The 23389-nt window shown below is 43.5% G+C and overlaps 1 protein-coding gene across 1 annotated transcript; it reads right to left on the bottom strand.

Moving 5' to 3' along the window:
• Window positions 1-1600: 1600 nt before the first annotated feature.
• Window positions 1601-18953, bottom strand: CTSZ (cathepsin Z). The gene is made up of 6 exons (XM_030211624.1): window positions 18805-18953; window positions 12242-12405; window positions 9726-9905; window positions 8510-8660; window positions 7139-7301; window positions 1601-4323 (listed from the first exon to the last, which is right to left on the bottom strand). Exons 1-6 carry the CDS (start codon window positions 18945-18947, stop codon window positions 4210-4212), a joined length of 915 nt encoding a protein of 304 aa, XP_030067484.1. The 5' UTR covers window positions 18948-18953; the 3' UTR covers window positions 1601-4209.
• Between the last annotated feature and the right edge of the window lie 4436 nt (window positions 18954-23389).

The following is a 23389-nucleotide window of genomic DNA, read 5'->3' as shown; positions in this document are numbered from 1 at the left end:
TTAGGACAAAAACCTTGCTGTCTTAATAACAGCATTGTACAGGCAGCAGCAGCTAAATGTTGCTACTATCTGTACCCAAAGTGGCCAGACCGTGCCCCCACCACTACACAGAAAATCTTTCAGCATCTCAAGACATACTGTGTTGCTGAAATTTGTACACATATGGAGGACGCTTCTGCATGTAGCAATGGCTGAACAGATTTAAGTTCTTCTACATATATTTACCCCATTTTTCTTCTACCATGAAAAGAATTCAAATTGGAATAGACTTTGGACCCAATTTTATTCAGAATGTGGAGAGCGGTGGTACTCAATTCCAGCAATGTGTCAGAAAAGGCAGTGCCAACATGGCACCTGTTCTAAAATAGCTACAGGACTGAATCTGTCTCAGCCATTTTAGAAACATACATGGGATAAAATAAAAGGCAGGAGCTGCCCCATTTTACAAACTTACAGTTAGTTGTAAGTGCTGCCAATTAATTAGTGAGGTCACAATTTGGTTCATTGTGATGGAAGAAATAAACAGTGAGGGATCAAACAGAAGGACTCCCTTAATACCTAAGGCCTAGCTGAAATAAGCACTTTTTAAAACCCATGCAGGCCTTGCAGGTGATGTAAAACCCGATCCCATACACATGTATTCTCTTTGTAAAATGGGGAAGACAGCTGTAGATTCATTCAGTGATAAAGACCTGGAATTCATTACCTGTAAAGACAATCGACTCAAATTACGCTCTTTTTAGAAGGCTTTAAAACCTGCCTTTTCTGGAATATATAATGTGCTCAAAAAAAATTGTATTTTTTAGTAGTTGAGGGGTATTTGTTTTGTGATAGTTACAGATATATTTACGCTAAGGTATCTGACTTTGTATTTTGATTGTAATCCACATTTTAACATAAGGGTATCTCTAGAATATAAGATGATTTATTAGTAACTAGTAAAAGAGGCCCGTTTCAGAGCAAATGAAACGGGCGCTAGCAAGGTTTTTGTCGCCAACACCCCCCCCCCCCCCCCCCCGGCCAACCCCTTTGTTGTTCTGCCATTGCTCCGCCCCCAACGTCATGACGTTTGATGCAAGGGCGGGGCCCGGAGCGATTTCCCAACCCCCTCCCTGCCAACCCCTTTGTTGTTCTGCCATTGCTCTGCCCTCGAGGGCGGGGCCCGGAGTGATTTTGGTGGCTTCACCACCACGAACCTTCGAACCTTTTTGAAGGAAGTCAGGGCTTGGCTTCACTGACGTCGGTGTCCTCAGAACGTTGAGGGAGAGTTTTATTATAGTGTCCCACTCACACCATGAAATAACTCCATACTGTGTGTAGATCTTCATTCATAACTAGGGGCTTTCTGAAATTGTAAATGGCAATCTACATATGTAAAGACTGCCTGTTACTCAGAGAGATGTTAAAATAAGAGGTGTATTTTCACAGCACTTAGACTTACAAAATTACATATAAACCTATGGAACTTTGTAAATCTAAGTGCTTTGAAAATGAGCCCCATAGTAACCTATGCAACTTTTGTAAGATCAGCCCCTTTGTTTATCAATGTCTGTACAATATTCAGTTAATATCAATTCATAGAAAAAAAAGAACAAATAAGTCCATGCAAACAGTTTATTGGAGTAACTTTTGAAATTTGTGACTGGGTTCAAGAACTCTGCTTCCTTCAGGTTAGTGCAAAAATAAAACCTCCACATCTGTAAACCAATGCAAATTAATACACTACATTTCAGAAACAATTCAGACCTAACTGTAACCCAGCTGCTAAGACCACATTTCCTTAATCATCTCTTACTGTATGAACACATACAATGAGGTAAGGAGCAGCACTGTACCCTGGCCCTCCCCAAAAGTGCAGATTAAAATATTGCTAAAAGAAATAAGCATTCAGCTATTTAAAAGCTACAGCGATTGCTTTTTAAAGATATGTTTCACAACTGTCTTCCCAGGTTGTACTTGCTCCGAAGAAAACATCACTACAAAGTACTAGCAAGTAACAACTAATTTGTTAAGAATAAAAGTAAAAGGAGGAATAAGGACTTCAGTCGCTTAGGTAACGTCTGAAATGAGACTTGGACTAATGACTCATCAGTCCTTAAAAAGAAAACCTCTATAATTCCATATTTTTTTACAATTTATTTTTCTTTTTTTCCAATATTAAAGTCCAAATACAATCATGTTCTCTCGAGTACTTGTCTGAAACAAAAACAGCAGCTTTTGTTTCAGATAAGTGCCTGAGAGAACATGAGTGCATTTGGACTTTAATACTGAAAAAAAACTCAAAACATTAAATAAATATGGAATTAATTGTAGAGGAGTTTTTTTTGTAGGACTGATAAAGAAGTAGGGTGGGTCATTAGTCCAAGTCTCATTTCAGATGTGACCTAAGCTACTGAAGTCCTTTTTTCCTCCTTTTATTTTTAGCAAATTTGGGGTTTCTTGCTAGTACTTTATAATGATATTTTAAAGATATGTAAAATGATATCCCGACATTCTTCTAACCACATTACTGGTTGCGAGGCCAGAGTCTCCCTTTACACTGGAAGTAAATTTATATAGGAAGCTTCCTGGATAAAGTTTGTTTTACATACATAAAAAAAGGGTCTTTATAAAACTGTGTGGCTGTATTAATGCATATAAGAGTGTCTGACACGATCATACATTTATGGGTGCACTACACATGGGGTTTCCATGGGACACAATACGTACACCTTTAAAGCATATGTATATGCATGCTTTGGCTGCTTCTGGTGGCTATTTTATAACGATAATTAGACATCTTTCTAGACTGTCCACAGTGAGTCCTGGTTATAAAATTCCAACTGTCCTGTAACCCACAGCATTAAGACAATTTTAAGGGTTGAGCAGTAATTTAACAAAAACTGTTTTCATTATGCTTCTCCCGAGAGACAGCTGCGCATGATTGCAGAACACAGAAAACTAAAGGCAAATAGAAATACAGAGCCTTCAGCCACCAGTAGTCGGAGATTTTTAAGGTGCTACCAGGGGCTGAATGTGAACCAGCTATTCAGTGTTGCACCAGCCCTGAATATTCGGGTCTCACCCAGCCATCCGACGTTAGCACCAGTACCTAGATAATTATTCAGGGAAGTTGGGTCAGCTATTTGTGCAGCAGTCCTGCTTGCCTGGGTAGTTGGCAAAGGCACTGAATCTCAGGTAACTTCTGCATCCGCGCTGACTCCACCTCTCAAACCACCCCCACACTAACCTGAAAATGCCGGGGCAGTCGGCACAGATGTTCAGCGGTACGCTCCAGTTAATTGCCGCTGAATATCTGCTCTAGGGCCGGTCAGCATCACTTAACCAGAAGGAGTTTGAAGTACCGTGTCTGTCCGTTGGCTGTCAAGGCTCTGGTATTGCTGTGATGGCCAGACCTCACTAAAACAGAGCACATAGGCTACCAAAAGCCCCAACACATGCATTGGTCTTTTCAGCGAGGAAAGGTGGGGGTTGATGGATTTATTTGTTTTTACTCATGGTATTTCCACTTAACTTGAGCACCAGGAATGTTATACAGGTCATCACCACAACACAAAAACTGCATGGAATAATTTCATATGCACAAGGTCAGCCTGTAAAAACTCAGCTTTAAAAAAATATATCTTGGCAAGAATCTGACTAAAAGGCCGTCTTAATAACAGACGGTGAAGCAGGTTTCTTAGATTAAAATGTTAAAAGTACATGGCCTGGTGTGATATGCAGGCAATATTTAAATCCATTGGAATCAGCAAAGGTTCATTTAGTCAGCGATGAAAGTAATAAAAAAAAAAAAAAAAAAAAAAGAAACAGAGAAATGAAGAGTAGCGAATTCAGGTCCTTCCTCACACTGAGCTACCAGAAAGCTGGTGATACCACCCTATTTAAAGCAGTTCTATGCTCTTGACAGAGCTTATGTTTCCTTTTAGTGAATTTGTTGATTATGGTGATTGGTGTTCAATACAAATTATTCTTTAAATCAGATTGTGGCACACATGCTGGGAATATCACAAGGAGAAAAAGTCTACCCCTAGAGAGCAGTTCGAATTCCACAGCCCCCCGGTACGATGGAATCCTCAGCAGTGACAGGGAAAAATAAAAGCAACAGCTAAACAAATGCGCTTAATAAAAAAATCACAGGATTTCCAAAATCTACCTCACAGATTCAGAGGCTTTAAAATCAGGTGTGGAAAATACAAAATTCAGCACTGTTTAAGGTAGGATAGGATCCCCATAGACGCAGTCGTCTTCAATGGCAAGATTGTAATCTGCTCCTTTTCCTCCTTTGTAAGCACTGGTCACAATCCTCAGCCAGCCCTTTTCACCCTGTTGGAGGTAGATGTAAAAACTTCAATCACAAAACTTTCAGTCTGGGTAGGTACTGGAGACTTTGCAGGTTAGTAGTTTTTATAACTGCACAGTAAGCAGACTAGGGTGGCAGCTTTTCTAAGGCTCTCTCCCCGGGTATAGCCAGCTCTGCAATTTGGAAAGGGGGGGGGGGGGGCCGCAGACATGGACCGGGGAGAGAGCCTGTTGTTAAAAATTTACCAGCACATCACTGTCAATGACCATATAACATTTTAAACATCAGACACACCAGTTTGTACTTCCTACATGCTTTGACAGGGACCAATGAACTGTGACTAACCATGGAGTAATAAACTCAAACCAGGTCCTTCTGAAAATCAGCCTTACTTTGGGGGGGGGGGGGGGGGGGGGGAGGGTAGTAAAGAGCAGCTGCAGGCAAAGCAATAAAACAAGTTCTTATAGATGTACAAACTCAAAAGAGCCACAAGTCTGTCCTTTTACCCACAAGGAGGGTGGACAATTTTCAAAACAGTCCACTTACTTGGGTAAATGACTTGGAAATTCTCGCTGGGGGGGGGGTAATTTCTATAATGCTGGCTTTCAATATTTGCACGTGTATGTTGACATACAATGTTCCAGCTACACACTATTCTGTGAGGAAAGACGCCAGTCTTTGATGGCACTGGAATGGCTAACACCTCTGTACTGTCCCTGTAAATGCAGCCTTGAAATGCAGAGCTGGCTCCGATCAAGATTCCTGTTTTACAAGTGCCTGACAAACATCAAATGCACTTTAAGCAGCAGAGAGGTACAAGTGTTTATCGATCATCAGCCTGCAGATGAAATGCAACCCATTGGAGGAGTGCATCGAGCTTGTCTAACGGCAAGCTGAGATACAACACCGTGAGCTGACCATGGGGCTGATGCTCAAAAGTACCGCCTGTGTTAACGGGCTATTTTGCACACGTTATTGAGTGCCAAATGCTCAAGTGGGTTTAGTGTTGCCGCTGAAATCATTACCACAAACAGAATTTAAACGCGGTCATTAATTATCCTGCAGCTATGCTCCAAAAAAAGGTTTCTCAGCCGCGTTTAGCACGGGGAAACGTTGTGCCAGGTCTGGGGCAACATAGAAGGGTTGGTTGAGAGGAGAGGCATTTTGCGGCACCCCTTCTCTCCCTCCAACCCAATCACCCTGCCCTGGACACAGCTTAAAAATACAACCCTCCCAACTCAATCCCACTTTTCCCTGAACATAATAAAAATGCCCTGGTGATCTAGTGGACCCCCCTCCCATGTTACAAAAAAAAAAAAAACAACCAAAAACAGCCCTGGTGGTTTATACCCCCGGCCCCCCACTCTCACAGCCACTCTGTCCACCCTAAGTCCCAAAAAATCGCTGGTAGTCTAGCAGGACCCCCTTTCCCACCCTTCAAAGGAGGCAGGAGCGATGCCCACTTGCTTCTGCCTCTGGGTGCAATTGGCGGAGCCCTGCTCCACCCAATACATCCTGGGAAGCACTAGTCAGGGCTTATATATATATGTAAAGGAGAAACTCCCTTATATGATAGGTCCCGCCCACTGCATCCCAGGATGCACCACATGAGGCGGGGCACCACCATTTTGAAGTTGACGGCACCCAGAGGCAGGAGCAAGTGGGCATCACTCCTGCCTCATTTGAGGTACAGGGGCCGAGGGGTAGGTCTAGGGTGGGTAGGGGTCCTGCTAGACTATCAGGGATTTTTTGGAGTAGACAGAGTGGGCAACTGGGGTCCACTAGACCACCAGGCACCAGTGGCATAGCTACGTAGGGCCACAGGGGCCTGGGCTCCCGTAGATTTGGCCCTGGACCCCCCTGCCGACCCTTTCGACCCCCCCCCTCCTGCCGCCACCATGGGCTACCTTTGCTGGCGGGGGACCCAGTGGCGTTCCTAGGGGGGCTGACACCCGGGGCGGATCGCCGATGCACCCCACCCCCCCGGAACAGCGCGATGCCCCCCCCCCGGCGAAAGAACCCCCGATCCCCTGGTGAAAGAAACCCCCCCGGGTGCACGCCGCTGGGGGGGGGGGGGGTGCCGCGCGCCTGCCGGCTCTTCGTTTTCATGCTCCCTCTGCCCCGGAACAGGAAGTAACCTGTTCCGGGGCAAAGGGAACATGAAAACAAAGAGCCGACAGGCGCGCAGCACCCCCCCCAACGGCGTGCACCTGGGGCCGACCGCCCCCCCCCCCTTGGTACGCCACTGGGGGGGACCCCAACCCCTATGGCGGGGGGGGGGGGCTAAAATGTGCCCCCTCACCTCGGGATCTGGACCCCCCTTCCGCCGAAGTCTGGCTACGCTCCTGCCAGGCACCAGGGCTTTTTTTTTTTCTTAAAGAATTGGGGATAAGGAGGGGGGAAGTCAAGTATGTGGTGCTGGGGTGGGTGCTGCTAGACACCAAGAATATATTTTGGGGGCAGGGTGGGAAGAGGTGTCAGGTTGGTAGTAAGGGACTGATGCATGCTGTGGCATGGTTGTATTTTAATGTCAATTTTCCCTGTCAGTGCCTGAGCCAATCACTGCAATTTCAACAGGGATTTAATCTGCATGCTCATTACTTTGAGCATGCAGCGGCAATTTTTCTGTGCTAGTTTTGTGGTAGAGTGAAACTCTATCGCAAACCATGTGCCCCACACCCATCCTGCCCCTTCTGTGATATCACAAGAACAGAATAGGAGAAAGAGTCCCACATCATTAAGTAACACTATCCAGCTGCTGTGCAATTTCTTCTACTCATCCTGACATAATTACAGGTTTGGTAATAGTCATTTCAGCCTCAGTCAGGCAATACTTACCCAGGGTTCTCCCCACGAGTTACGGACAATCCAATACTCGACTCCATTCTCAACACCCCACCCAGCCACCGATATGATGTGGTTGATAGAAGCACCAGGACTATATTCAGTGTAAAGTCCCCCAGTGTAGGCGTCCAGCTTTGGGGTAGCCATTATTCCACAACTAAAAGCAAGCAAATAATGTGAGAATTCAAACTATAAACAAGAGACAATATTCCCTACTGAGATGCACACGGCAGACCCCAGCTACAGCTGTTTCGGCTCCACTTTTACTCCATCATTTTGATTTCTGGGATCCTTCTACAGCCCACATCCCCTCCCTATATTGGTTCTTCTTTCTGCCTGTTTCTGTCTTATCTTAGAATGAATGGCATTGATCTGTGGAAGTTAAAGTAGGCATCACACCATAGACCCTCGGTGTCCCCCCCCCAACATACACAAGCTTCTTCATGCTGCATGTCTACAAACCAGGGGCGTAGCCAGACCTCACGATGGGAGGGGGGTCCTGCTGCTCCCCCCACCACCACCCTGCCGCTCCAATTGCTAACTGCAAGCTGCAGCAAATACCTTGGCTGGCGGGGGGGTCCCCAACTCCCACCAGCTGAAGCCTTGTCTTTCGCTGGTCTCCGGCACTGCCATGTTGCCTGCCCTGCTCTCTCTTCCCCCTCACGTCCCGCACACTCCTTTTAGTGAAACTGCTGAATTTCGCTAAAAGGCGTGTGTAGGGCACAAAGGGGAAAAGAGGGCAGGGCAGGCAACACGGCAGCTGGACAAGGCTTCAGCTGGTGGGGGTTGAAAAACCAGGGGCCCGGAGGAAATTTGTGTGGGGGGGGGGGGGTAGGCCCCCATGGTCTCATATAGCTACGCCACTGCTACAAACATATTTTCCAAAACACCGAGTGTCTTCACACACTGCACAATCGCTGAACTAGGTCCAAGTCTCCTACCCACACAGGGAAGCCTTTAGTTAGGAGAAGACAAAGATGACTTCAGGTGTATTAGCGGCTTCCTTGTCAGGTGGGAGATAAGAAGGGTTCATTGTTCATACTAGTGTTGTTTTTTTAAAAACAGGACTGCAAACACAATTTGCAAAACATTTACAGGCCTTTAATTTCCAAGTCTTCCCGATTTAATTTTCAATTCTGAACATCAAACAAATAAGCCTGTTTATAAATTACCCATTAAATCCTAGTGCTTATTTCATGACGCACATCCTTACATCCCTGCCTCCACCTTCATGAACAGACAGGGAAGGCCAGGGATCACCTTGGGATATTAAGTTGGCCCCTATCTAAAAGGGGAACAAGGGATAACTTCATTTCATCTGTAATAAGATGACAGTTGAGAAAGTGATGACGCCCCTCCTGTCACCTGATGGGGCCATTAGCAAAGATCTCTGCCATCATCTTCTCTCTGCCGCTCACAGAACCGTAGTCTCCCACCTTCCACAGAGTGTAATTCTGTATCCAGTGACACTGACCGAAGGTTACGCAGGTTCCACACTGATTAAACTTGTTACATTCTGCCAAAAAAAAAAATTAATGCAGATCTTAAAACACACTATGTGCCGTGGGTTAATCATACCTGTTTAATAATAATGTTATTTAGTGAAAGGCTGAAGTGTATAACTGAGATAAGTGAACAATGTCTCTCCATCTTTCTGACTGACTTCTGATCCCTTCAGTCCCCATCTGGAAGCTGCTTATTTTATTATTTACTCAGGGGTCCTTTTTGCTAAGGTGCGCTGAAAAATGGGCTGCAGTAGTGTAGGCGCGGCTTTTGGGCTTGCGCAGATCCGTTTTTCAGCGCACCTGTAAAAAAAAAAGGCCTTTTTAAAATTTTTGCCGAAAACGGACGTGCGGCAAAATAAAAATTGGCGTGCGTCCATTTTGGGTCTGAGACCTGACTGCCAGCCATTGACTTAGCAGTAAAGTCTCGCGCGTTAACCGTGTGGTAATCATCTTTCGACGCGTGCCAGAAAATAAAATATATTTTCTGGCACGCATAGCGGACGCACGTCAAAAATGAAATTACCGCACGGGCTGGGCGATAACTCCAAATTGACGCGTGTTGGGTGTGCACAGGCGCCTAAGCAGCTTAGTAAAAGGGCCCCTCAAACTTTTGTATTTTCACCTCTATTATACAACCCAAAGTGATTTACAGTCAGTAAATTCCACCCCCTATAAAAAGTTTATAAAACAATATAGTCAAGAGAAACAGAGAATAAAAACAGCTCCTAGTGAAGTGTAGGCACCATGTCACATTTCTGCAGAGACCGTTAGGGAGAGGGCAGAGACTTACTGATATACACCCACCCCGAAACTAGAAGAAAATTTACCTTTTTTATCATTATATTTCCTCAGAAGGATGCATAAGAATTATACAGCCACATAATACATTCACAGATTAAATTTAGACCTATTGCAGTCTAATCACCATTTTTCTTATAGTGAGGGTTCTCTTGTGCCTGTGGACATCTGGCCTCTGCAGCATTAACATGTAAAATGGGGCACTGCCACACTGTCCAAAGGGACAGGGGAACATTTTATGGAGCAAGTGAAAGCAGAGGTGAGCTCTTATCTCCTACTCTGGTCCTTAGCTTGGTAGTTGTTGCAGGTCTCGTCGGGAATGCCGTGTTCATGTGCGTATTGCCAGACGCCACTGTGGTCGCCACCCTCGCAGGATCCAGAGTTGCCACAATCGATAACGTTCTGCACAGAGAGGTAAGCGGAGGGCCAGATTCCATGTCGTTTTATGTTGATGCGATCTGAAATGAAAATATTCAGGAAGCTGAAAAGGTGAGCCTCACCACCATGGACTCTTAGGGGGTGTCTCCTGATATATGTATGAGAAATTTCACTAGTATATGTAAAAAATAAAAAATAAAAACGCAAAAACCAACCAAGGAGAAACAGAAGAACAGTTCTGTGGTTTTTGATTTTTGCTTCTAAAACAAAGTACTCAATTTGCACATCAGATGTGTTACTTTTAGCAGTTGGTGTCATTTTGCTGCCACAGCACATATTGTTTCTAAACAGTACAAGGGATTTACAAGTCCAATTGAAGTTGAGACTCCTGAGGCAGGCGCATTGTGCGCCGAAACACAGAACTGCGTCAAGTCTTGATATTACACTTTTATGGATTTTATAGATCTCTATAGATTGTATGTCTTGTGTGATTTTTAATAAATATCCCTTGGTTGGTACTTCTCCGGTTGCTAGTATCTGCACTCACAGTCAAGTGCATCGGAAATAATACTGATTTACATTAACATAAACAAACATTTTTTGAGGGCAACAGCTAATGTTCAGATTGATTTTGGGGGAAAAAAACCCAAGCCAATCAATCAACATTAAATGATATGCTTACTAAAGTGCGGTAGCATTTTTAACACGCCTTTAAAGTTAAGGCGCGTTAAACGCTAACCAGCTTATACATTCCTATAGACACATCAGCATTTAACGCATGTACACCAGTTACAAGTGTTAAAACCGCTAATGCGCCTATAGCACACCTTAGTAAACACAGGCGTATATTGACCAGACACTGGAAACTTGTAACAGGGGCACTGTGAAAATAATGGTGAACAAACAAACTGTAGATTGTGAGTCCACTAGAGACAGGAAAAATACCTGAATATATTATGTAAACTGCTTTGATTTTACCTTTACCCTTATGGTGATGCCCTTGTTGGACTAAATACATCTGTGATCACTATTCTCTCTTCATAATGGCAGTGAAGATACACTAGATAATAAGACCTAGATTACGATGTACTATAAACCCAGTGTCACTGCTCTGATAAAGAGAAGGATAACTCTTGAAAGCTCACCACAAATATGTCAGTCCAGCCATATTTAAGAACACTAACCTAGACACCCACAATTCTTTGCTCAATAAGGGGAGATCTGTGTTTTTCAGTCTACTTTACATTTTTCAAAGGCTTTTTTTCCTTTAAATTTCTCCCTTTCTAAACTAGTCTCATTGTAGTTTTCAGAAGTCATCTGATCTGAAGGCAGAAATTTGTATTCGGAATATGACTTGATTCTTCATCAGTGGGGCTTTTTCAGAGTGCCTCTCTGACCTAAACACAAGTATAAGTGAGAGTGGGATGTTTGACCACGGAAATTCAAATCCTGAAGACAAGAATCTTAAAAAACTTGTTTATTGATGAAAAGACTCGACACAACTGTTGTGTTTCGGCCGTCAGGCCTGCATCAGGAGTCTATAAAAAATACATATGCAAATAAAGAAAAATTAAGTAAAAACATAAAACATATATGATAAAAGACCACAGTAAGCAATAACATATGATAAAAAACAAAATCAAAAGATAAAATGTGGGAATAACATCATTTGCTTAATGTCAAAAAATGTGTTCACATATACAATCTATATATATAAAAGGCAACCCCAACGTTCTGAAGCCTCCACGGAAGTTGAGGCGCCCGAGATATCCGGTGTGCCCTGGAGTGTCTGCACCGCCCTCGCGTCAAAACGTCATGACGCGTCCAAACATCATGACGTCGAGGGCGGAGCTATTCACACTCGAGGGCCGAAACAGCCCACAGCGAACAAGGCAAGTAGCTTCGAGGGACGGAGGGAGGGGGCCCCTTGCTAGTGCCCGTTTCATTCCGCTCAGAAACGGTCATTTTTTCCTACTGTTCTCATAAAGTGCTAAATATTGCAAGAACAATGCGTACAATAAAATACATATAAATAATGAATAGAATAGGGATTAAACGTACAAAGCATATGAATGAAATATTATATTGGAAGGATATGCTATGATGTGTATAGTTACGAGCAGTAAGCTTATAATGAAAAGTAAATTTATAATGAAAACGGAAAAAAAAATGTCATAATTACATATTCGCATGTACAATATTCCCATGGAATGCTAATGTTGCATAAAACATCTGTGCAGTAAAATCTATATAAACACATGCCTAGTCCCTTTTTCATTTATTCATGTTGTGTCGAGTCTTTTCATCAATAAACAAGTTTTTTAAGATTCTTGTGTTTTCCCGTGGGGAGTTCGAGTTCTCCGCTTGGCTGCGGATTCTTCTGATCACACAGAAACACGCCTGGGTTTAATGATACCTGCTAAGGCGCTGGTGCTGCCATGAGCCCAACAGGATCCGCAGTACTGTGGGATGTGCTGGTTCCGAGTGGTACTGACAAAATTGGTTCCATTTAAATTTCGCCAGTCCCAGGTTTTTGGCAGGCTGGAAATATCCAGGTATTCATGAGGCCGGGGATAATTTCTACATTTAAAAAAAGGAAAGACATTACATTAAGTTAGGTCACATTTACTCTTTCCTTAAACAGAGGTAAACAGGAAGGCTAACCAGAAGAGAAGTACCTAGATCCATAAGTCCTAACATTTTGGAAACAGAACTAAGAATGAAGGGCTTCTTTTACAAAGCCGCGCTAATGATTCCTGCATGGCAAATGAGGAAGCCTATAGGAATTGAATGGGTTTCCTCTCATTTACTGCACCGAGAATTGGTAGTGTGGCATTGTAAAAGAGGCCCTAAATACACTGGGGGGGGGGGGGGGGGGGGGGGGGAGAAAGGGGGCAGAAGACATTTGCTCTGTGTTTTGGGCCAAGGATACAGCCTCCCTGATTAAGCAGTGTCCCAATTAACTGGAATCCACTGTATGTTAATAAAGATTTAATGATGATATAAAGACTTCCTGTTCAGTCACTGGCTCTTCATTCTCATACATACAGTGGATTCCAGTTAATTGGGACACTGCTTAATCAGGGAGGCCTGCATCTTTAGCCCAAAACACAGAGAACAGAAACAAAGCACAGTTGTAAAGGGACAACAGTTTCGCTTACTTGGGACAACGCATCATTTATTTGGGGCAGTAACGTATGTAAATGGTCATCGATATATCACCAGCCCCTTAAGTTTATATGGACTGCCACATTCGCATACACGTGCTGCTGCGGGGTGTGTCGTGGTCCATCTGTGGAGTGCGCCGAAAAAAATGCCAAGGAAAGATCTACACTTGCAGGCAAAATTGCCTTGCTAGAAGAATTGAAAAAAATAACCACCAAACACAAGTCAGCAGAGATTACAGGAGTGCCAAACTCCACAATAGCATGCGTTGTACAACAAGAGAAATCGATAAATGAGTGGACTTTAACTGAGAGGCAAGAGGGCGCTTCCCAAAAATGGAAGCGTGACATTAAGGATCCCAATGCAAAAGAGGCCCTGAATCAGTAGTTCTCAATTGTAACAGGAAGAGGTTTTCGTGTGAGTGGACCAATGTTAAAAAGCAAGTCAGAGGTGTTAGCTAGAAAACTCAGTCACAACTATTTTAAAGCAACAGATGGCTGGTTGTCATGATAGAAATGTAGGTTCAGGATAAAATTTAAGAAGGCACCTAGTGAGAAGGACAGTGCTGACGCTATGGGCCTCTTTTACAAAGGCACATTAGCGTTTTTAGCGCGCTCTAATATTTAGGGTGCGGTAAATGTTAGAGACATTCATTTATTCCTATGGGTGTCTCTAACGTTTAGTGCGCCCTAAATATTAGCGTGCGCTAAAAACGCTAGCGTGCCTTAGTAAAAGAGGCCCTATAAGCGCTGAACAACGGAAAGCCACAAAACTTCCATGATTGCTTTGTAAATTTTGTGCGGATGACATCTACAACGCCAATGAAACAGGGCTATTCTAACGTGCCAGACCTGATGGATCCCTGACCTATAAACACACAACACTGTCAGTTTCAAAGAACGTTATGGATCACGTAACAGCGCTATGCTGTTCCAACATGTCATGTATGCTACTGGTGTTTTAAAAGGATCAGCATGGAAAGTTTACCTGTTTTGTAACATGCTAACAAAAATGCATGGATGACCGGCAAACTTTTAAGAACTGATTAATGAGCTGGGACATTGAATTACAGAGGTCTTGAAGGATTGTGTGTATCCTTGATAATTTATTTATTTAGATGTCGCTCACACCTTTTTCAGTAGTAGCTCAAGGTGAGTTACATTTGGGTACTCTGGATATTTCTGTGTCCCACAATCTAAGTTTGTACCTGAGGCAATGGAGGGTTAAGTGACTTGCCCAAGATCACAAGGAGCAGCAGTGGGATTTGAACTGGCCACCTCTGGATTGCAAGACCAGTGCTCTAACCACTAGGTCACTCCATTGTGTAGCACACCCACACATTGACTGTTTGAAAAACATCCAGGTTGCATTTCTCTGTCCCAACACCACATCTCTGGTGCAACCAATGGACATGGGAATCATCAAAAAATGTGAAGATCTTATACTGTGCCAAACTGGTAACTTATATATATCATTGAAGATCTAGAAGAAAATGTGCTCACATCTTGTTAGTGCAAAGATTGATCTTTTACAAGCAGAGCAGTTTATTGCCGATAGCTAGCAAAATGTTAGCAGCACAGCCATTCAGCATTGTGAAGCGTACGACTGGTAGCGCTATAGAAATGATTGATAGTACTAGTAGTTTTGCTCACTGTGGGCTTAAACACTTTGGATAAGGCTGAAAATGAAAATGCTATGGATAATGAAAAGTATGTTATGGAAGCACACTGGGTGGAAAACTATGACGGGTTTTCATCCATTGACAACGATCTTCAATGCTACAATGAAAATGAGGGGGGTGTAAGGATGAAATCGTTGAGCAAATTTCAGCCAAACATATCAAGACTTCAGGAAACCAGGAAACTGAAGAGGATGACACAATTGAGCGTGAAAAAGTGACAAACCAGGATGCCAGGAGATTTATTTCTGGATTCAAACTTTTTACGCAGGAAGGAAATGAAGGCAGACCTGTTACTGCTCTAGAGACCTGTGCAGATTTTGTCCAGCTGCAAATCGACGAAGAGAGCTCGTATGCTTGATCAATCCCTTCAACGTTAATTATCTTTTAATTTATGCAAATTTACATGTTTTCATTTCCTTTGTCAATTTTTGTGTTACCGAGCAAATGTAAATTAAACAGTACAGTACTTTTTTCATCCACTTTTGTATTTGCATAATAAATATTGTTTTGACTTTAATCAGTCACTATTACCAACTCTTTTTTCAATGGTAACATGTCAACTTCATTTTTTCGGGGCAGCCACTTAATTGAGGCAATGTACTATAGTCCTGATGTGTCCCAATGAACCGGAATCCACTGTATTTATTTTTATTTAAAAATACTTTAATTCCGCCTATCCAACTTTCCTGGGCAGATTCCAAAAAAATATATATATCAAAAGGGTAATACAAACCAACAAAAAAATACTGCAAAAACACTGCAAAAATATCTGCTTTCCCTCAAAGCATCAAACAAAGATAGAGGGGGGGCAAATCTCCAAAAAATCATCATAAGAACATAAGTGTGGATTAGTGGTTAGGGTGGTGGACTTTGGAACTGAGGAACTGAGTTCGATTCCCACTTCAGGCACAGGCAGCTCCTTGTGACTCTGGGCAAGTCACTTAACCCTCCATTGCCCCATGTAAGCCGCATTGAGCCTGCCATGAGTGGGAAAGCACAGGGTACAAATGCAACAAAAATAAAATAGATACTATTGAAGATTCTACATGGAATGTTGCTACTATTGGACATTCTACATGGAATGTTGCTATTCCACTAGCAACATTCCATGTAGAAGGCTGCGCAGGCTTCTGTTTCTGTGAGTCTGATGTCCTGCAGGACGTCAGACTCGCAGAAGCCTGCGCGGCCACATTGGTGATCTGCAAGGGCCGACTTCTACATGGAATGTTGCTAGTGGAATAGCAACATTCCATGTAGAATCTCAAATAGTAGCAACAGTGGAGGAGTGGCCTAGTGGTTAGGGTGGCTGACTTTGGTCCTGAGGAACTGAGTTCAATTCCCACTTCAGGCACAGGCAGCTCCTTGTGACTCTGGGCAAGTCACTTAACCCTCCATTGCCCCATGTAAGTCGCATTGAGCCTGCCACGAGTGGTAAAGCGTGGGGTACAAATGTAACTAAATAAAAATACTGGGATTGACTGAAGGTCCATCAAGCCCAGTATCCTGTTTCCAGCAGTTGCCAATCCAGGTTGCAAGATCCCAGAACAGTAAAATAGATTTTTATGCTGCCTATCCTAGAACTACAATACACAAACCAGAAGAGATAATCCCAAGAGTATATGTTGTTGTCCTAATGTGCACCTTAGTGCTATTTACTGATAAAGGGAGAGTCTCATCCGGTCACCAAGATAATCTTTACCACCACTTTAGGTGTATATCTTAAATGGTAACAATTTTAATCATTGACTGCTTCCCTCCTGCCTCTGTTTCAGTATTTGCACGAATAGCACCTGGATGGACTAAGTAGCGAAGGACAGTGCTAACACCAGATAAGTACATACAGCAAGGCTGAATGTGGATAATACAGCCGGTGGAGCTGATATTACTAATTGATAATGTCTGCCATTATTTGAGCCATACAGGAGTATGTAAAAGTACAGTTGAGAAGCATAGAAACGATATAAGCTTCGATTTTGATTGTGAGAATGTGAACATTGAATAGTGATAAAAAAATTATAAATTATCACAAAAAACATACAAATACTGAATATTAAGTGTCAGTGCAGGTCATATTACACAACCCTAACAGCAGCCTGGTAGAAGGGCCTAAGACAGTGGTTCCCAAACCTGGTCCTGGAGGCACCCCAGCCAGTCAGGTTTTCAGTGTATCCGCAATTAATATTCACGAGATAGATTTGCATGCAAATCTCTCATGAACATTCATTCTGGGTATCAAAAATCTAACTGGCTGGGGTGCCTCCAGGACCAGGTTATTGGTTTACACCCCAGAATCTTCATTACTGAGTGGACTGAGCCCAATCTGATATCTCTTCCACTCAATGCTTGTAGAATTATGAGCACAGTCATGCACTATGGAATGGGTTAAAAGGCCAGAGATTGATAAGTCTGTATGACTCTGAAATCTATCAGAGATTGACGAGCTTGCAGGACTCTGGAATTTATGATCTATTATGATACCCTTACGGGCAAGCAGGCTTGGGAAAAGAAACTAGTACAAACAACAGAAGAATGTTGTCCAAGCAGCTTAAGAAAACCAGATAATAATCTGTGAGAAGGATAGTTTGCAGAGAAAAAGCCATGTAAATCATTGTCTGAAACAAACGATATAAGCAGCAGAATCAGAACGGTATTTCAGAGATGCAGACAGTGAATATGTCTTTAGGTAACTGTACTGATCTCTCATGAGAAACTATTAATTGTATCCGTACTTGGTAAGCAAATAGAAATACTTTCTCATATGCACGTAGCCTTGGTTTCTTTTATCCTCCCAAATTGTGGATGGCTGGTATATGCTAATTTGGGAAGGGATACAAGCAGCCTAAAAACATGCTCCATGAGGAAAAAAAATATTTTAAGAAACTGCTACCCTGTCATAACCTCATTTTTTCCCCCACAAAATTGGGCATTTTTCAATGCAAGCCTCTTAAAAACATCCACCATGGGAGGTTAAACATGCTCTACACTTCCTTTCATACCTCCTCAAAGCTCTCAGATGTGTAGGGCTCTGCTTTCGGGATTCACCAGGTTAATTAAAAATGATTTTCTTAAAGGGGTCCTAAGAATCCAGGCTCTGGGACATTTAGGAAGTTATTTTTGTAAAATAAGTTTGTATGTATGTGAACACGTATGCATATAAATAGTCTCATAAAATACTGGCTGCCATAAAAAGAATGCACTCTGACATAAGGGTGTGCACTTTGCTGCAAGCCTCTACAGGGGCAGAGTTTTAAAACTGTAGGCATAATTTCTGCCACTTAGGCTAGTATTTTAATATGCTAGCCAAAGTGATAGAAATCATGTCTACCTGGCTTTATAAAATTCTCTTATAATAGGTGGCTGGAAACAAGCTTCACTGGGCACCCCTAGCTCCTCTCCTGGGAACTCCATAAGAAAATGTTGGGTTTTTTTTTTTTTTTTGAGGGGGGGGGGGGGATTTTAATCCCCTTATTCACTACAGGAGTAGAAGCTGCAGGCATGGAAGCCAACCTTTCAGAATGAATAGGAATGCTAAACTCAATACAAACTATGAGTAAGGGCGTTTTGTTTCATATATTAAGTAGCCAGTGCACCAACCGAGCTATAATGCCCAAGGAGAAAGCCCTCTCTTGCAGGTCAGACTGAGCCATGATGTGCAAGCCTCACACAGGACAGGAAATACAGTGACACTGGTTAATATGGCACCGGATGACACGAAAAGGAAGCACGTGTTGTTACCATCCACAGACCGGTCACAATCGGGGAAATTACACGGGGTCTAAACTGTTTTTTTGACTTCCAAAGGAAAGCTGAAAATCGTGCAGTCGGTGACTCACTGACTTGCCCGTCTCTCCTCAGGCACTTCTCACTTGGGCAAGAGTTTCTGTAAGAGGAAGTCGCTTCCTTATTCACAATCTCAGCTCTCGGTGGACGGGGATTTCCTAGTGTGTGGCCTTAGCATCTGGCACAGGACCAACTCATCTCCCAAAGAGTATCCAAAAAAGCCAATAACTAGCAGTTTCCTTCCTTGTCCACCATCCATTGCGTTCCCTTGTGCTAAAACGAAGGAGGTTTATAACCTCCTCGGCTAAGATCGGATCGTGTCTAAGGTGGATTTCCAGGGGTTAAGCCAGTACCTGACTCCGGGCGGCCTCTTGGCGGCCGGTTTGTAGCAGTGTTGCCCCTCTCTGAAGTAGAGACCGGCGGAAGCCCCGGCGATGAGGGAGACGAGCAGCAGCAGCCGCGCCATGGCCGATGAATGACTGACTGAGAAGCTCATGTGATTGAAGGGTGGCTCAGACCCTGCTGACTCACCGCCTGCCGCAGCTTAAAGCTACAACGCCCAACTTCAGCACAATCGCATGCCCTCTGCCCCCCCAGTGTCAAGACTTCAAAACGATACAATGGAATTGGGGTGGGGGGATTTCATATACTGCCTTTCTGAGGTTTTTGCAACTACATTCAAAGCGGTTTACATATATTCAGGTACTTATTCCGTACCAGGGGCAATGGAGGGTTAAGTGATTTTGCCCAGAGTCACAAGGAGCTGCAGTGGGAATCAACCTCAGTTCCCCAGGATCAAAGTCCGCTGCACTAACCACTAGACTACTCCTCCACTAGAAACATTCCATGTAGAATCTCAAATAGGCTGGGATTCTGGAATCTTGCTATTCTTTGGGGTTCTATGTGGAATGTTGCTACTTTTTAAGATTCTGCATGGAATCTTGTTAATGGGACTTGATATACCACCTTTCTGAGGTGTTTTGCAACTGCATTCAAAGCGGTTTACATATATTCAGGTACTTATTTTGTACCAGGGGCAATGGAGGGTTAAGTGACTTGCCCAGAGTCACAAGGAGCTGCAGTGGGAATTGAACCCAGTTCCCCGGGATCAAAGTCCACTGCACTAACCACTCATAGGAGCCAACTTTTCAAAATTATTGGGGTGCTAAGCCCAATGGAAATAACCCCTCCCTGGACACATATAAGGAATTTTCTTAATATTGCGGGTGCTCAAGCACCCACAGAGTCAGCTCCTATGCTACCCACTAGGCTACTCCTCCACTCCATGCAAAAGGCGCTTGTTTGATGTCCTTCCTGCCTCCCCTACCCTCAAACCTGCAGCTTCTTTTCACTACAGCGGTTCTGTGCTCTAAAAAAGCCTCAGGGTTTTTTTTTTGTTTGTTTTTTAGCGGAAAGCAGCCACAGGTGAGAGGTGGGGGAGCCAAAAGGGATAATGCTGGACGAGTATAGGCGTGAATACGAACCCCCCCCCAAAGAAAAAGGCTTATTGCCACCCCAGTTTTACATGCAGTTCGGCATTTCTCTCTCAACCTCCTCCCCCCCTTTAGTATCTCTTGTCTTTCCCACTGTCCCCTGTCCCCCCTCGGCAGCATCAAAAAAATACAGTAATCTACCCCCTGGCCAGTGTTGCCAGATGGCAAAAATTTTTCCAACCCAAAAGTAGCCCCAAAATAACACAATATTAATATTTATTTATTTTATTTATTTGTTACATTTGTATCCCACATTTTCCCACCTATTTGCAGGCTCAATGTGGCTTACATAGTACTGTAAAGGTGTTCGCCAATTCCGGTATGAACAAATACAGTAATGTTTTCGTAGAACAAGGTTCAGGTGTAACAGACACTTTAGGGAATTCTATAGAGGAAGAGGATCGTAGAGAGGAAGAGTTCTTGTATATCCGTTACGAGCTTTTGGCTTCGTTGTGTTGCAAGGTACTAGCATTTAAGTTGGGTCTGTGGGGTATGCCTTTTTGAACATGTTGGTTTTTAATGATTTCCGGAAGTTTAAGTGATCATATATTGTTTTCACGGCTTTAGGTAGTGCGTTCCATAGTTGTGTGCTTACGTAGGAGAAGCTGGATGCATAAGTTGATTTGTACTTGAGTCCTTTGCAGCTTGGGTAGTGGAGATTTAGGTGTGTTTGTGTTGATCCTGTTGTGTTTCTTGTTGGTCTATGAGATCTGCCATATATCCCGGGGCTTCACCGTAGATGATTTTATGCACCAGGGTACAGATTTTGAATACGTTCTTTGATTGGAAGCCAGTGCAGTTTTTCACGGAGGGGTTTGGTGCTTTCGAATCGCGTTTTTCCAAATACAAGCCTGGCTGCAGTGTTTTGTGCGGTCTGAAGTTTCTTTTTAAAATTTGTTCTTTACAACCTGCATAAATTCCATTGCAGTAGTCTACATGGCTTAGTGTCATTGATTGTATCAAGTTGCGAAATGTTTCCCTCGGGGAAGAATGGTTTCAGGCGTTTGAGTTTCCACATTGAGTGGAACATTTTCTTTGTAGTAGATTTCACTTGGTTCTCTAGTGTGAGGTTGCGGTCGGTTGTAACGCTGAGAATTTTCAGGCTGTCTGAGGTAGGGAGGGTATGGTCTGGGGTGTTTATTTTTGTTGGTTTGTATGTATTGTATTGGGATGAGAGGATGAGACAGTGTGTTTTTTCTGTGTTGAGTTTTAGCTGAAATGCATTTGCCCATGAGTTCATGCTATTCAGGCTGAGTTTGATTTCTTTGTTGATTTCTGTCAGATCATGTTTGTGTCAATATGCATATTAATAACATCAATATGACTATTAATACTGTAATCATAATTAGCAGCAGCATCATAATCATCCATCCACCCACCCACCCACAAAAGGAGCAAGTTCCCACCACAAACCATCTCTCTCTTTTGATCTAGGCACAGCAAAAAAAAGATTTTATATGTTCCCAGGTTTTAACCTAAATCATGTTTAATGTGTTATACGAATGTTATAAATAAGTAAATAGACAGAAACTCTAAATGTTGAGCACCTGATTCTCATAACATGATGTCTGTCTTAGTGGCCCTTTACCAGGAGAAAAAAAAATCTCTGCAAGAATATAACATGTGCTAGGGTGTCCCTATAACCAGCCCCTCCAAATGACACATTGATTACAATTTATAACAAATTACTACTCTACCTGTGAAATGTTATTCTGTTATTATACCTCCTCTGTGTACATTCGTATGCAGCACAAGCCGGCATGTTTGAAAACAGTGGAAGAGTGGCCTAGTGGTTAGGGTGGTGGACTTTGGTCCTGGGGAACTGAGGAACTGAGTTTGATTCCCACTTCAGGCACAGGCAGCTCCTTGTGACTCTGGGCAAGTCACTTAACCCTCCATTGCCCCATGTAAGCCGCATTGAGCCTGCCATGAGTGGGAAAGTGCGGGGTACAAATGTAACAAAAATAAAATAGATAGTATTGGAGATTCTACATGGAATGTTGCTACTATTGGAGATTCTACATGGAATGTTGCTATTCCACTAGCAACATTCCATGTAGAAGGCTGCGCAGGCTTCTGTTTCTGTGAGTCTGACGTCCTGCACGTACGTGCAGGACATCAGACAAGCAGAAGCCTGTGCGGCCACATTGGTGATCTGCAAGGGCCACATTGGTGATCTGCAAGGGCCGCCGACTTCTACATGGAATGTTGCTAGTGGAATAGCAACATTCCATGTAGAATTTCAAATAGTAGCAACAGTGGAGGAGTGGCCTAGTGGTTAGGGTGGTGGACTTTGATCCTGGGGAACTGAGGAACAGAGTTCAATTCCCACCTCAGGCACAGGCAGCTCCTTGTGACTCTGGGCAAATCACTTAACCCTCCATTGCCCCATGTAAGCCGCATTGAGCCTGCCATGAGTGGGAAACTGCGGGGTACAAATGTAACAAAAAAAATACAGTGGGGGAAATAAGTATTTGATCCCTTGCTGATTTTGTAAGTTTGCCCACTGACAAAGACATGAGCAGCCCATAATTGAAGGGTAGGTTATTGGTAACAGTGAGAGATAGCACATCACAAATTAAATCCGGAAAATCACATTGTGGAAAGTATATGAATTTATTTGCATTCTGCAGAGGGAAATAAGTATTTGATCCCCCACCAACCAGTAAGAGATCTGGCCCCTACAGACCAGGTAGATGCTCCAAATCAACTCGTTACCTGCATGACAGACAGCTGTCGGCAATGGTCACCTGTATGAAAGACACCTGTCCACAGACTCAGTGAATCAGTCAGACTCTAACCTCTACAAAATGGCCAAGAGCAAGGAGCTGTCTAAGGATGTCAGGGACAAGATCATACACCTGCACAAGGCTGGAATGGGCTACAAAACCATCAGTAAGACGCTGGGCGAGAAGGAGACAACTGTTGGTGCCATAGTAAGAAAATGGAAGAAGTACAAAATGACTGTCAATCGACAAAGATCTGGGGCTCCACGCAAAATCTCACCTCGTGGGGTATCCTTGAGCATGAGGAAGGTTAGAAATCAGCCTACAACTACAAGGGGGGAACTTGTCAATGATCTCAAGGCAGCTGGGACCACTGTCACCACGAAAACCATTGGTAACACATTACGACATAACGGATTGCAATCCTGCAGTGCCCGCAAGGTCCCCCTGCTCCGGAAGGCACATGTGACGGCCCGTCTGAAGTTTGCCAGTGAACACCTGGATGATGCCGAGAGTGATTGGGAGAAGGTGCTGTGGTCAGATGAGACAAAAATTGAGCTCTTTGGCATGAACTCAACTCGCCGTGTTTGGAGGAAGAGAAATGCTGCCTATGACCCAAAGAACACCGTCCCCACTGTCAAGCATGGAGGTGGAAATGTTATGTTTTGGGGGTGTTTCTCTGCTAAGGGCACAGGACTACTTCACCGCATCAATGGGAG

This window comes from Microcaecilia unicolor, chromosome 8 (assembly GCF_901765095.1).
Source record: "Microcaecilia unicolor chromosome 8, aMicUni1.1, whole genome shotgun sequence".
NCBI lineage: Eukaryota > Metazoa > Chordata > Amphibia > Gymnophiona > Siphonopidae > Microcaecilia > Microcaecilia unicolor.
This window is presented reverse-complemented; position numbering and strand designations above follow the sequence as displayed.

Excerpts from the sequence above, each read along its gene's own strand:
- CTSZ (XM_030211624.1), bottom strand. The coding sequence starts at position 18,947 with ATGAGCTTCTCAGTCAGTCATTCATCGGCCATGGCGCGGCTGCTGCTG. Across the intron at positions 9,906-12,241 it reads CAGCACCAGCGCCTTAGCAG|ATCGCATCAACATAAAACGA; the intron begins GTATCATTAAAC and ends TTTTCATTTCAG. Across the intron at positions 8,661-9,725 it reads CTACCAAGCTAAGGACCAGA|AATGTAACAAGTTTAATCAG; the intron begins GTAGGAGATAAG and ends TTTTTTTGGCAG.